The sequence below is a fragment of the Corylus avellana genome, chromosome ca5, assembly GCF_901000735.1.
Source record: "Corylus avellana chromosome ca5, CavTom2PMs-1.0".
Lineage (NCBI taxonomy): Eukaryota > Viridiplantae > Streptophyta > Magnoliopsida > Fagales > Betulaceae > Corylus > Corylus avellana.
The window spans coordinates 30,760,981-30,776,513 of record NC_081545.1 but is presented as its reverse complement, the minus strand read 5'-3'; the positions used below and the strand labels follow the sequence as shown (position 1 = coordinate 30,776,513).

The 15,533-nt window shown below is 35.2% G+C and overlaps 1 protein-coding gene across 4 annotated transcripts; it reads left to right on the top strand.

The window, feature by feature from the left end:
- The first annotated feature begins 2,132 nt into the window (after window positions 1-2,132).
- LOC132180446 (SUPPRESSOR OF ABI3-5) lies at window positions 2,133-13,693 on the top strand. Of its 4 annotated transcripts, none has more exons than XM_059593271.1 (16): window positions 2,133-2,303; window positions 3,202-3,342; window positions 3,559-3,599; window positions 3,844-4,588; window positions 4,691-4,762; window positions 4,840-4,932; window positions 5,028-5,107; window positions 5,449-5,602; window positions 6,194-6,281; window positions 6,485-6,576; window positions 6,962-7,030; window positions 8,030-8,209; window positions 10,404-10,596; window positions 11,392-12,357; window positions 12,661-12,845; window positions 13,280-13,693. In XM_059593271.1, the coding sequence occupies exons 2-16, from the start codon at window positions 3,295-3,297 to the stop codon at window positions 13,457-13,459; spliced, it is 3,186 nt and encodes a 1,061-aa protein (XP_059449254.1). In that variant the 5' UTR covers window positions 2,133-2,303; window positions 3,202-3,294; the 3' UTR covers window positions 13,460-13,693. The 4 variants fall into 4 exon arrangements, with proteins under 4 accessions (XP_059449254.1, XP_059449255.1, XP_059449256.1 ...); XM_059593272.1 differs by having other exon boundaries at window positions 2,133-2,307; XM_059593273.1 differs by having other exon boundaries at window positions 2,133-3,342; window positions 5,452-5,602.
- Window positions 13,694-15,533: the final 1,840 nt, after the last annotated feature.

The window sequence follows — 15,533 nt, the reverse complement described above, 5'->3', positions numbered from 1 at the left end:
AAGGAATACAAGAGGGACTTGTAGCATTACTATGTTTTGACGTTGATACAATATTGATTAATCTGAAAATAATATTTTTAGTTGATAAAAAAAAAAAAAAACTTTCATTGGGCGTAAAATTGTTTACGCTTCTTATTTGTATAAAACTATTTTTCACTGTTCTCTCACATCCTTATATGCAAGCGGTTGTGAGAGGACCCTTTATAGAGTTTATCTGCCCGAGCAGGTATCAAGCTATCTGAACTTCTGTTCGAGCAGGTAGGCCCTGCAATTATTGTCTTACAATTTGCCTACTTTAATTGAGAAGAATATAAATAAATAATTACATTAAATCTCAATTTTATCCTATGAACTTCCATTATCAAGCATTATTTTTTTTTCTTTTTTTTTAAGATCCCTTCAAAGTTGTCATCATTGAAAACTTAACCATTATAGCGATTCTTTTTTTTTTTTTATCTTTTCTTTTCTACTCCATCATAGCAGCTGTCTCCTGAGTCACATTTGGACTTTCAAATTGCCATTAGTTGGTGGAGTCGGGGTGTTAAATATATTGTGAATATATTATAGAGGGGAAGAATGAGAGAGAGAAGAGAGAGAGAGCGGAAACATAATAATAGACTATATTGTATTATTCTCTTTTATTGATATAATATATGTACATAGCTCTTTATTTATAGAGAGAGAAGAAGTAGTGGACAATAAATCTTAGACTAAATCCTAAAATATGTAAGAAAACATAATGAAGTAAATAATATCAAATATTTTAACATCCCCTCAAACTCATTGTATAAAATTGAGATTGGAAAAATAAAGGACTCTTACACGTTATATTCGGGATTAATTTTTGTAATTATTATTTTTTTCAACTATTTTTAATTTTGTCTCCCTTAAAACATCTGGCAAACATAGTGCACCAAACCTTATATTGCTATGCATCATGATCCATTCTAATATTTTCACGAATAATGCCACTCATATTCTTATTTTATAACTTTTTATATGGTTTTTAAAAATATTATTAAATTTGGAACGTCTGTTGAATTTTGATTAACTAATAATTTTAAAAATCACGTAAAAAAGTGTGAGAATAATAATGTGGGAGTGAAATTGTAAGTAGCATTACTCGAATTCCACTCCCTTTCTTTCATTGTCGATTACATTGCCTTGTAGTAGTCATTTGCTCATAAAAGAGAACAAAAAAACAAAAAATAATATTGATTAATAAGAAGAAAAAAAAAAAAGTCATGGACCATTCTATGGCAGTTTTAAGTAAGGCCTAAAGGCCGTGCAAAGTCACTATACATCGCATACCGTCCGAAAATCGACCGTCACTGCCTAACAGGCGCCTGGTAGGCGGCATTTTTTTTTTTTTTTTCCTTTCTTTCTTTTTCGACAAAGTTGATTTGATAGGTGGAATAATTTTTCTAACCAACCAACATTGCAGACCGACCTTTTCAATTTCTTTGCTTAACCATATAATCATATGAGAGGTTAGAAGAGATGACTACATTATCGACTGTCACTATAGTCGACATGTCGTTGACAACAAAAAAGGTTGGTGAAAATTCTGTATTTATCAACCGTGGTAATGCAAAATGCGAAAATACCATCTTCGTAACTGAGTTACTGACCTTAGTTTGAATGTTACGCTAAAGCCCCGGTGTGGCTCGAATAAAAACTTAAATAAAATCATTAGCCTAAACCTTTCAAAATATATATTTTTTTTGCCAAACAAACCTCAAAATATATAGTATGCAAAATTTTTTCCAAATTCATCCGCAAGTACATATGGTGGTGTTTAACAACACCAACATTCCACTAACACTCTATTCATCTTATTTTTCCAAAAAACTAACATTAAAACATTATCAGTTTTTATATTACATCATTCACATTTTATATCGTATAATTTATTTTTTACAGTGATTTTTTTATTTAAATAATAGTAAAAAATAAATAATATGATATAAAATGTGAATAATGTAATATAAAAAGTAAGAATATTTGAATATTATTTTTTTTTGTACAAAAAAAATGAGATTAATAGTATTTTGAAATGGTGGTGTTTAAGTGTTTAACAAACACCACAATAATACCCTTATTAACGTTTAGCTCTCCCAAAACCAACGCAGGGGACTTTTGGCTGTAAGTCGTGGCATCAGACTCAGAGTCAAGAGGCTGAGAAAATAAAACCCTAGAGAAACAGCGAAATCAACAAGAGGAAGAGGGAGAAGGAGAAGGAGAAGATAGACGGACCTAGATCGGATCGAATCGGATCCGACCCACATACGCACATCCTCCTGGTATGTACGTGGGTCTTCCTTCATCTTCTTCTTCTCGAATTAGGGTTTTGGTCCTTTTACAGATTCACTGATACATCAATTTTTGTTCAATAATTCCGTGGCTTCTTTGTTGAATACGCTCTTTTTTCTTCTTCTTTTTCTTTTTTCTGAATTTATTGAGACTCAATTTCTCGGTCTTTCATTAATTTTCTCTCGTTAACTGTTTCGCAATCTTAATTTGATTCTCCAAAGATGTACAAACACACACATACACGTGAATTATACACTCATAATTTATTCGAAAACGTCATTTTATAATTTTCTTTTTCGTAATCAGTTCTATGATTGGTTTTAAAATTTTACCATGAGAAAGTTTTGTTTTAGCTGGAAAAGAAAAGGTCTCCAAAAAATCACACATCAAAAGTTTTGTAACTGCTCGTAGATGCATTGTCAAATGAGAAATTAGTAGCTCAGTGGAGGAACCAAGCAAAGACGGTATGACCCATCTTGTGTTGAAAGCATTTCCATGTTTTATAGGTGCTATTTTGTGTGTTTCCTCATGATAAGCAGAAAAAAGATGGAAAGAAAAATTGTCCTTTTCTGCTACAGATGTTGATTGCTAAGTTGTGAAATATATGTTTATCTGACATTTGGTTTAGGATTTGATTTTTCAAGATTGATATCCTTCTGTGCGTCACTTTGGATAGTATTCATGATTTATTAGCTGATGGTTTCTACAATCAAGACCTTCCTCTGTTTTGTGTGATAAGAGAATTCGAAGATGGGTGTTACTGAATTTGTGGAAAGGGTTTGATTTTGAGGATTCCGGTTATGAGAGAGGGGCCAAGGTCAACTCATGGGAGTTACTGGTTCTTGGTTCATCATGGCGTAACTGTTTCTGTTTGTGCATATATTACAGGAGAGGTTTTCATACATTCTGCTCCTGAATCTTCTGAACGATCACCAAGAGCCTTTCAGGGGGTGACGCTGACGGGGGTTTTGCTTGCAAGAAATGGATCCTGGTCGCTATGGTCTTCAGCAAGGATGGGATAATAACAGCGTAATTGTGGTTTCCTCCTTAATAATCACCTATATGGGATGATAAAACAAGAAATTATTAGGGCACATGTGATTGTCCATTTTTTTTGGGGCATCTCATCCCTAAAGAAAAATTAGGGAAAGCCGTGGGGCAGTGAGGATATGGACTGGATTTGCCTAAGCTCATATCATGATTGATTATTTGTGGCTGACATAGCTTATTCTCTTGAATTCACAGGCTCTGGAGGGTTATGGAGCTGTAAATGAGCCAAACTTCAGGTGAGTGCTGACAGTTGCTTATCATCATCACCAGGGTAATTTAGTACTCGTGGGTATAGGTGTTCAATTAAAAACATATGTAACTTTATTGGTTAGTTCTATTGGTATTTATTTGATGTGTGATTGTGCAAGAAATTTTGTTGTTTATTGATATTGACCAATTGTTTTTTGGTTATTTTATTTGGAGTGTGTTATATCACATTTTATCTTTTCTCTTGCATCCCATTTTATGTTCTTTTGGCAGGGTTGGTGCTTCCTACGATGAGAGGAGGTTTTTAGATGAAAGATATTCAAGAGATAATGTTTATCCAAGAAATGCCTTCCATCGTGATGTTTTGGAAAGGGAGAACTATCCACCACCACCGCCTGCTATTGGGCTTTGGCCGCAATCAAGAAGAAGAAGTTATGAAGAGGACTATCCACTTGATAGGGAATCTAGGCGACATGAGAAATCATATGTTAATTCATACCATGAGATGGATACTTTTCGGGATCATGAGATTGATGCAATTCAGGAATTTGATAAGTTTGGGGATGGCTATCGTAGTATTGATACCTATCGTGATCATGAATTCGACAGACCTGGCAGGTTTGGGGGACGTGAACGTGATGATTATGTGTATGATGATTATGACTATAGGTCCCGCATCTCCCATCAAAGCAGGGAGGATAGCCGTGACAGGGATTATGACTTTGGCCGGCATAGTTATGATTCTGATTATGAAAGAGGCAGTAGGAGAGATGGTAATTGGAGGCGGCGTGAATCCCGTGATAAGAGAGGTTTGAGTCGGGAAAGAGATCCAAGTCCACATAAAAGGCATGAACGCTCCCGGTCCCGGGGGCATGATGATCGACCTAGATCAAGGTCCCCTCGCAGTCGAAGCCATGGTCGAAGTCATCGAGAGGATAGCTACGATGATGATCGGCATGAGAGGACTGATAAGCGAAGGGAGCGTGAAGAGAAGCGTCATCGTGAGCAGTATGCTGTGGTATGCTTTAACTGTTAAATATATATATTTTGTATTCGATGTATCGTCTCTCCTGTTTTTTGCATGATAGATGGCTTTAGTGAGAATCCTGTTTCCTTGTAGGCCCCATCTGCCACCATTGTTGTGAAGGGCCTTTCACAGAAGACGACTGAGGAAGATTTGTACCAGATCCTTGTAATGTTTTGATGTTCTGGCTCTGAATACTACTGTTTTATTTCTTTGACAAAAACTAATTTTTGTGTGACTATTAGGCTGAATGGGGACCCCTTCGTCATGTCCGTGTGATCAAAGAGCGAAACTCTGGGATCTCGCGTGGATTTGCTTTCATTGATTTTCCTTCTGTGGTGACTCTTATATTCAACTTGTTAATTTTTATTTATTTATTAATTTATTTTGTTTAAAATGAATGTTTATATGGAAACTTATTGTTCTGGAACAGGGAGCAGCACGTTCAATGATGGACAAGATTGGTGATGATGGTCTTGTTGTGGATGGAAGAAAGCTTTTTTTTGAGTATAGGTAGTTTTTCCTACAATCTTCATTTAGTTATTGTTATTCTATCTGATAAGATTGTGTTCTATTCTCACTTGTGCTTATTATTTATAGATATTAAATTCTAGGCTTATTTATTCCGTGTTAATATCATAGTTGTGAATACAAAAATCAGTTTTGAGCTAAGACACGGTGAAATCTGGTTGAAGTTTAATTTTACTATGGTCATTTCAGTGGAAGTGGAACATATTTACCATTAGTATTAGTTTATTGCGATGAAAGTGCTAGTTTATATATCTTAAATCCATGCCAATTCTATGGTTGATTTGTTGTTGCAAGTATACTTGGTGAAAAGTTTTTTGTTGCAGTAGTAAGCCAACCGGTGGGGCAGGTGGACCGTTTGGTCAAGAAAATGGTGCGAAATCAGGCCACTTTAACCATAAAGGCATTACAGTACCATCTGATTGGATGTGCAACTCTTGTGGCTGTGTCAATTTTGCCCGGCGGACATCTTGCTTCCAGGTTTCTTTTTTCTTTTTTACGTTTGCATTTTATTACCCTATTTCTTTACTTGGTTTATGGTGATGAAAGAAATTTTTTCTTCAAAGAGTCAGCTTTATCTGGCAGAATACTGAATCACACTCTATTTCTCTAGCTCTATAACTAGTCTACTTATGTCGTATGACAGTCCAATGCTCGCTATATTCAATAGGTGAGCACACTTGCATTCATTCATGGGTGGGCCTGCTTTTCAGGAGACAGTCAGCTAACTATTATTGTCTGATGATTTTTTTTTGGGCCTTTTATGTTATTTTTTGCTTGGGCAAAGGCCTCGCATACATGTGCAGGACCAGTATGTCAGCTTTATCATGTTATTCATATAAAAAAAAAAAAGGGTTTGTCAGCTTTATCATGTTGCAGTTTTGTCTATCTTTTACCTGGTGGTTTATTGAACCTAATTAGTGTTACTAAGTTCTGCCGGACAGAGCTAATTTGTGGGGCATGAACTAATGATAAAATGTGTAAAATTGAGGCTTGTGTATTATATAACTTTGGTGTTTGCAATTTTTATTTAGATCTCATTGGTTGTTTATTTTCTTCCCTTTGCTGCAGTGTAATGAGCCACGCAGTGATGATGCTCCCCCAGCAGATATTTCTTTATCAAATCCAGCACCATTAGGAAAGAAAGGATTGGAGGCAGGTTGGTACTTCTTGCTTTTTGCTTGCAGGTGTTAGATTTTAATTTATTTTTTTTTAATAAGTTATTGCAAATTCGATAAAAAGTGCAAAGGCGCAACCCCAAGTACACATGACGTGTACAAGAGAAGCCTAGCAAGTAGTGGAAGATGTTAGATTTAATTATATGCTGCAATATATAAGTTGATGTAACTGATATGTATCCAGGTCCTACTCATGTTTTGGTTGTTCGTGGATTGGATGAAAATGCTGATGAGGAAATGCTTCGTTATGAATTTTCCAAACATGCTCCAATCAAGGTATGAAAATGCTGAGTAAATAATTAAAAGGTTTTGTTTACTCTAATATTTTTTAAAACAATGAAACCTCAAGGGGTTGGCTCAGTCATTGGATAGTCTGGGACTTTGAGTATGCTCTTCAAGGTCTTAGGTTCGAAACCCACTGAGTGCAAACTGCTTCTTGGGGCCATCAGATTGGGGGTTCACCCCTTGAATTAACCAAGGTGCACTCGCGAGAAACTCCTTGCTGAGGGCTTATGCACCCTTGCGATTAGTCGGAGCAAAGCTCTGGATACCCGGTGCCAAATCCAAAAATATTTTTTAAAACAATGAGGCTGCATTCCCCTTCCTCTTAATCAGTCCCCTTTAGCACTTGCTTATGATTTTTATTGATCTTAATTTGCAGGACCTTCGTCTTGTCAGAGACAAATTTACTCACGTCTCTAGGGGATTTGCATTTGTACATTTTCATTCGGTATGTTTATTTCGTTGTTAGTGGTTGAGCCAAATTGAATATGTTATCCTTGCCCTTTATTCATGTTCGAAGCGTGGTTTCAATTTTTGCTTTTCCCAAAAGGCAAACACACATGCTATTGTAGAATAGAAAGTATAAATGTTGGATACGCTTATAGATTCAAAATTTAAATTTACTACATATTTTGACCCTATTTTAAGATGGATTTTAATATAATGAAGGTGGTGTTCGTGGGGTTCTTTAGGTTTTATGTTGTCAGGGAAAAAACGAAAAGGGAACCTTGCAAGTTGTTAAATTGAATGGTGGAACTGTTGTTAAATTGTCTGGTGAAACGAGTGGCTCAACTTGATTAGTAATTGCCTATTTTCTTATTTTTGCTAATTTTAATACTTTTGTTACTCGGAATATGCGATTGTGCTTTCAATCATGTAGTTAAAATGAATACTGTTTGCAATCAGGCTCTGCATTGGCTTTAGGCTAGTGTTAAACGAACTAAATTTTGTTCATACCAAAAAAAAAGAAAAAAAAATTATTAGAACTTTTTGATGGTCGGATTTGAGAATGAAATGGAATTTTCATTAAAAATCTATGATAATTGAGTTGGAGCACTATCTTGTTTTTTCTATTTGGGTTAGCTAGGAAGAAAAAAAAAATGATGAAGCTTAAATTGCTTCCATTGCATTGCCTGTTGAGGTTGTTAAAGTTAACAAAATCATGATGTGGCTCATGTAGAATATGTTTTGACATTCTAAAGTTGTGGATAGCTTTACTCTTTGTCCTTCTGATTTGTGAGATTCATTTTAAAACGTACTTTGGGCACTACATTCCCCGGAAAGGCCCAAACCCCCCCTCCAAAAAAAAAAAATGGAGAAACAGAGAAAAAGAATATTTCTAATATTTTATTCTCCATATGGGATGATAGGAAACATGCATTATGGTATGGTTGGTTGCCAGAAAGTTTTTGATTGGAGCTAGAACAGTAGATTTCATTTTTTGTAGGTGGAGGATTCTACAAAAGCTCTTGAAGCAACGAATGGAACAAATCTTGAAAAAAATGGGCAGATCTTGAGGGTGGCATATGCAAAAAGCATCCTTGGTCCAGGATCAGGCGCATCAGGATCTGGCCAGTCAAGTAGCCTTGCTGCTGCTGCAATTGAGGCAGCGACTTTTGCTCAACAGGTGCTTTATATATACATATGTAGGTGTGTGTTTGTGTGTGCACACGTGTTTGTGTTTTGGGTTTCTTTTGTAGTATCTATTTGTACAATCATGCGTTAAGTTGTTACGTGATTTTATAAGTTTTGATTGGATCTTTAGATTTCTTTGTAATTTCTTGAAGACTTCTTGGATAGGGTTTGATGTTTAAGGACTAATGGTTGGTTAGGTTATAAAAGATATTGAATTTTGAATGAATTTGATAGCTGTTTGGTATTAAAACAGTGAATTGAAGGAGAAAAAAAAAAGAAAAGATGAACCCCGTGCAATCACATAAGTTTCCTAAGCAATCATTGCTAAGAAGGAATCACACCTAATATTTAAGAAAGCTGTTGGATTTTTATTGAACTTGTTCTTTGTATTTTAGAGATTATATAGAGACCTTTATATAGGCCATTGCTAAACCTTTTCCAACACAGATTAGGATTCCTTAGTAAAACAGTAAAGTAATCTAAAAGGACTCCTAAACTAAGTTGAAAACAAAGACCTCAACACATAAAATAAGACTCAACTTGTCATAAATTGGATCAGGAAGTAGGGCACATAGGTGGAGCGGGGTAATGGTCAACAAAGAGAAGCCAATAATGGTTTTTGGGTTTTACGATAATTGTACTAAATGGTTACAGAGGAGACAAGTGGAAGAGCATTGCAGGGAAATAACTTGGACTTCTCACAGTTCTACAGCTTAGGGTTTTTTTTTTCTTTAGTTCTTTTCCTGCTGTTGAAAAAGATTTGCCAGTTTTTCTTTTCTTTACGCAGTGCTTGATATGAAAAGATGGTATTGATATGAGCAAGACAACACGATTTTATGGTTTTGAACACATTCCTTATTTCATCTTGCATTTTGGCAAAATCTATGTATTTGCACCATTTAATATCTTTCTTCTTCTTCTTCTTTTATTTATTTATTTATTTATTTTTTTTCTCTGATTTAATAGGTTCCAAACTTAGTTTTATCACTTGCAATTGTTGGTCAGTTTGGTATTTTTTTAGTGATTTATAAATTATGTTTCCAGTGTAAATATTAGTTTTTAGAAGACCAATTACATATAAACATGTGGAAAGAAATGTACTCTCTCTGTTCCAAAATAGATTATGTGATTTTCTTTTTGGGTTGTCCAAAAATATGAAAGTTTTCAAAAGCGATAGTTCATACTTCTTTAATTTCCTATATTCTCTCACCTTTTATCAAAAAGCAAATAAGAGTCGTATTAAAAGTTGTGCCATCTCTAGTATAAACAAATGAAATTCTAGGAAGATCCCTAGTTTACATTTTCATTAATATCACATCATTTATTTTGGGACGGAAGGAGTATTTTCTTTTGAAGCACTATGGAGAGAGGAATATCAAACTCGGTGAATGGTGAAGGTGCAAATTTTTCCTAAAGCACTCAGCACTGCAAGAGTCAATTCCCTTTTTTTAAATAAGTAAAAAATAAAAAATAAAAAATTACTTACCACATAAGTGATCTTACCTTTTATAGGCACGGTATTATTTCTCTTTTGTTTGTAAGGGGGAAACAGAACGAAAGGGTGGATACTTGGACCCATGCAGTGTTCTGTCTTGTCACATGGTAGAGGTGCACATAGAATATCCTATAAAATACTAATTTTTCATTGATTTTTATCTTTATTTACTTTTTTTAATATGCTTTTTTTTTTTTTTTGATAAGAAAAAAAAGTAAAAAAAGTAAGTCTTTATTTACTTTTTTTAATATGCGATTCAAAAGGTAAGTGTTAAGTTCATATCTAGCAGTGGATTACCTCAAGAGAGATTTATAATTCTAACAAGTTTCTAACAGTTATAATCTAACTTCAGATGTGGTGTATCAGTTGTACACTTTTATCTACCCTTCCCTTTCCAAACTTAGATATCTTGCAGCATATGGACTTGATGCTTGAGCTGCAGGCCTTTTTGATGTTAACTTATCCCTTCTTATGAATACCACTGTTGTCCTGTATTTTGGCTTGATGTATATGCAATTGAATAGAGAGAATTCCTCCATGGGGGCGTATAATCTACCTGCAACTCTTTGTAGGCATTTTATATTTAGTACTATATGTTGTTGTCTTTTCCAGTTGCTGCTGATTCTGTAATCTTATATAATTGTCTTTAATGGGATTGCATTCTTGTGCTCCTTTGTTTCTGGCCTTTTAGTATGATGCTGTTGGATGGGCACCAAAAGAATATAACCCAGATGACAAGCAATCAACCAGTGGCAAGGAGCACACTGGTGGGAAGGTTGCAGTTCAAAATGATGGTTCAGCTCCACAATCTGGATTTGTATGGGATGAGGCTTCTGGTTATTACTATGATGCTGCTTCTGGGTTCTACTATGATGGAAATACAGGTTCGTATGTGTTATGTTGAAGCTGTCTGAATCTGAATCATTTTGCAGACATTGTAAACAAAATGGGGTAAAAGCTGATTATGTTTAAATGGAATTTTCCCTGGCTTGTTTTTTGGGTGTCATTTACTCTGAATGAATTAGTCTACTTGTCTGCTACATGGAATGATTTTTTTCAAGTCATAGTCTAATGTCCTGCCAAAGTCATTTATATACATTCAGTTTGAATCTCCCCTTGCCCATCCCCCTTGGGTCAACTTCTTACAAAGAAAAAAAAGGTTCAGACATTCACACACAAATAGAGTAGTTCCAGGAAGAACAGAATATTCTTGTTTCAAATTTATGGACCACTCTTGACGATGCTCAACTATTTTTCTGCATGCTGCTTACTTCATAGGTTTTGTGTTGTTATTAGTGGAGCAACGTAAAAAAAGTCGCTCTTCTTGGCTTATACAGCTATGATCTCTAGATTTTTTATTTTGTGACACTTCTATCTTCTATTTGGTATTACATTTCATAAAATAGAATGAAACAATGGAATATAATTTTTATATGGTTTCTTATTAACTTCTTTCAATCAACCTCAAAATGTCCCTATCCAACTTCAGACATATATCTGTGGTACCTGTGGTTTATAATTTGCTGATGTACTGGATCATTATTATCTGGCGAGTTGCAAACATATTTTGATATGTATGCTAATAATATGATTTTTTTTAGTAGAAATTACTTCTCTCTCAAGGTGCATTTTGGAATTGAAATTTTCTTGATTCTCTTGTATGTTCTTGCCACATGCAGGTCTTTATTATGACGGTAACAGTGGAGTCTGGTATTCATATGACCACCAAACTCAGCAGTACATCCCTTGCACTGATCAGAATGACAACAAAGCACCTGGTAACCAATCTGAGCTCCCTAAGGCATCAGATGGTTCCAGTAATAGAAAAGTAATCATCTCTGCACCAGCTACTACTGTAACATCAGTTGAGAAGGCTGCCTCATTACCGGATGCAGTACAGGCTGCAGCAACAGCAGCAATAGCTGCAGAGAAGAAAGAGAAGGAGAAGTCAAAAGAGATAAAACTCGCTTCAAAGAGCAGTATTCTGGCTAATAAGAAGAAAATGAATAATGTATTGTCAATGTGGAAGCAAAGGAGTCATGAAGGGCAAGCAACTCGTGTGGCTCTTGATGACAATCAACTATCTGGGTCAGCTGATGATAGACCTTTTTCTGTTGGACAATCCACAAAGAGCAAGTTTAAGACTGATGCAACATCAACAAAAGATAATTCTACGTCTGGTTCAGGAGCTCCCACCACCGCCTCTGCAGCCCCGGCTGTTGGTTCAGAGTCTCCGGTCAAGCCAAGGCCTGTGAGTAACAGCTTAGGGGGGACTATAATGGGGGTCATTAGAGGTTCTGGAAGACCTACAGTGAGATCAGAAACCTTCTCTTCAGGATCATCTGGTGTAGTTTCTACGTCATCTGTCACCACAAGTGCTGCTGGTTTATCTCTATCAGCAAATGCAGATATACCTACAGTCGCAACTCCATTTAAAACGGATGCATCTGCATTGGGTACCTACACACTACCTGGGGCTGCTGTGAGCGGAAAGAGGAGGTTTTCTGAAATGCCACTTAATCCAGCTGCCATTCACAAGGAGCAATCTCAAACTCCCTATAGGGATCGTGCAGCTGAGCGAAGGAACTTGTATGGTTCATCTTCTCTTGGAGACGAACTATCTAATCTGGGATTTGGTGATTCAAGTAAGCTTTGTTCAGCAATTTGTCTTTTAATGGCATTCCTTTGGTCCTGTCTTACAAGCTCATGTTATAATTTTTTATAACTGTAAATAATTATGGATCTAGTACATAGAAAAAATGCTCCAATATGTTTGGAAATGTTACCCTTCCATAATTAACCCTGACCACTGGATATATGCCAAATGTTGTTTTATTTACCAGTTTAGTTATCCAACTTTATTGTCCATTTACTTCTCTCTCTCTCTCTCTCAATATCTGTATTTACTTCTGAGAAATCCGTTTGTTTACTGTTGGTGAACATCCAAGATCGAGATGTTGCATTAAGGAAGGGTTCTATGGATTCAATGCCTTTCCCCCCTGGTGTTGGTGGGGGGCGTGCACTCGGAGATGCTAATATCAACAGTTATGAGGTGATTACTGCAGACAAAGCGATTGACGAGAGCAATGTGGGCAACCGGATGCTCCGTAACATGGGCTGGCATGAAGGCTCGGTATCATTTCCTTCTTTGAACTTTGAATAATACGAACTGTTGATCTAGTGGTTACATATAACTGAAATGCCCATTTAAATATTTAATTGAAATGGTTATTCTTTCTGCTGGTTGAGCAGTGGAATTTGATTTAATTATTAGAAAGAAAGAATTCTATTTGTTTTTTTATTAAATAAATAAATAAATAATTCTTTGGTATGTCCAAGAATCTCTTTATTCTAGTTACTACCCTTTTTTTTCTCCCCTTTTGTTTGTAACTGAGGACTCTGTATAAGACACGGTGTGTTGGTACTTGTTTATAACTTAGTCACCTCAACATCTGAATGGTATCAGTGGCCATTTGGTTCTTCTTTGGAACACTAATTCTGCATGATTCTGACATTTATGCTTGGGGGATTGTGTTTTTCTTGTTTTGGTATTCCTCTGGTGTGCAGGGATTAGGGAAGGATGGAAGTGGAATGGTAGAGCCAGTCCAGGCACAATCCGTGGATAGACGAGCAGGACTTGGTAGTCAGCAGAAAAAACTTGATCCTAGCCTTGAGGTGCAGGCCGGGGATAGTTACAAGACTCTCATTCATAAGAAGGCGCTTGCCAGGTTTCGAGAGATGTCGTGATTGAAGCTGCTCGTGGAGTAAAGGGAGCTGATACATAAAACTTACGAAGGAAGATAGTGGCAGAGCTTTCAAACGCTGTAGAAAATGTAGTTTCCATTGTAGAGGCTTTTGGGTCGGTCATGCAATTATTGGTTTCAAGGTGTCGTCGTCTGACTCAATTCTCTCTTGTAAAAAAGTAGCTTTTCAGCACTTGTAAAAAATCAAATGTGCTTTAAAGATCTGAAATTTTGATTACTCGTGTTAGCCATTTTTTTGCTGGTGAACAGTTCTAACCAAAACGGTGGAACATGGTAAGCCTAATGAGCATTTGGAAAGCGACATGGATATACAAAGGCACTCAATTTTTTTCGTAAATACTAGTGGGGTAGGCATTCAGTGCTTGGAAAGCATGATTGTTGTTGCATTAGGATTGCACCCGTCCATCCATCACCTGCTGTCAGTAATTTGGTTATGAGTTACCATGCAACAGCCGACCATGTGAAATTACCAAAAATACCTACCCGAAAGAACAAAAGAACGGCGAGACATCCACCGCTAATGTGAGCCACCGTCTTAACCGGATATAAATTTGCTACAAATTGGTTTGTAGATAATTTATACAAACATATCTAAGAAAGTGATATGCGTCTTATAACTATTAAAAAAATATTTGAAAAGCCCGTTACTAAAAAAAAATGTATTTTTCACATGTTAAGGAACATATTAGATGAGTCTATATGACTTAACTAGAAATTAGTCGTCCCAACTGATCAACAAGTATTGTCGAAACTAGAGTCATGTGTCTTTCCTTAAGGTTAGTTTACTTGCGTTGTGTAGTGTTAGGTGTTTATGCCTCAATTGGGAGACGGCCTAAATCCTCAAATTAATAAATATTAATGACGATTTATTCTTTTAAAAATATATTAAAGGCATTAATTATAGTCAATAAGTAACTAAGAAATGCATTAATATCATTTGATTTTCATTAAAAAAATATTTCAGGCATTCATTATATCAATATTCTCTAATTAATGCCTCAAATTATGGTAAATAAATAATTAAAAAATACATTAATATCGTTTGATTTTCTTACAAACTTAAATCTCCAACATTTCATTCTTGAAATAAGTCCAAAAAAATTGATAACATTAAATAAAAAAATCAAATAACATATTAATAACAAAGTAATTCTTAAATAAAATTCTTACTTTGAACGTTGTGCAATAGAGATCACAACTAGTCAACAATAAATTATAAGTCCCTAAGGGGTAGCTCAATCAGTTAATCGGTTGTGAACCACGCCAAATGAAGCGGAGGTCACTAGTTCAAATTGCTCCACTCCCTTTCTTCGTGTGGACATGTAAAAAAAAAAATTATAATTCCAAGTCTCAACTGCCAACTTGATCATCATTGCACACGAATATTGGTTTTTTTTTCAATCTTTCAAACATGAGACATGGGTTGTTTTTGTCCATACATTCAAAAATATGAATTTATGAATGAAATCCAACATTAAAAAAATTAAATGTTAAGAAGATAAAAAGTCTCAAAATATTTTATTCAATTACAAACTCCTCCTTATAAGTTTCCATTTTCTTTTCTCTATTTTTCTATTCAAGTCTTATTCAAATTTGAATTATTTTCTTTTTCTCCAATTTTCCTTATTTTCCAACAACTTACTATTCAAGTCCTTAGTGATAAATTTTTTTTTTTTTTTTAAAAAAAAGAAAAGATTCGTTACCAAAAACTCAATCAATAACCTGCATTAATTTTTTTATTTGATTTTAAGAAATTTTAAGAAATTTGATTTAATTGCTTTCTTGAATGAAAAGATGATCTGAATTTATCTATAAAAATAAAATAAATAAAGAAAAAGAAAAAGAAAAGAGGATCTGAATTTGATACCCAAACAAACAGTGTGAAGCGGTGTACCTGTTCATTTCATGCACCTTCACCTACAGACAAGGGGGGCTGCTGTTGTCACATTCCTTTCAGAGAAAAATAAACAAATGCCTTAATTCACAAGCCAATTAAAAATTAAACATTAGACATTAAAAAAAATACAATAAAATAAAATAAAACCCAACCACCCACC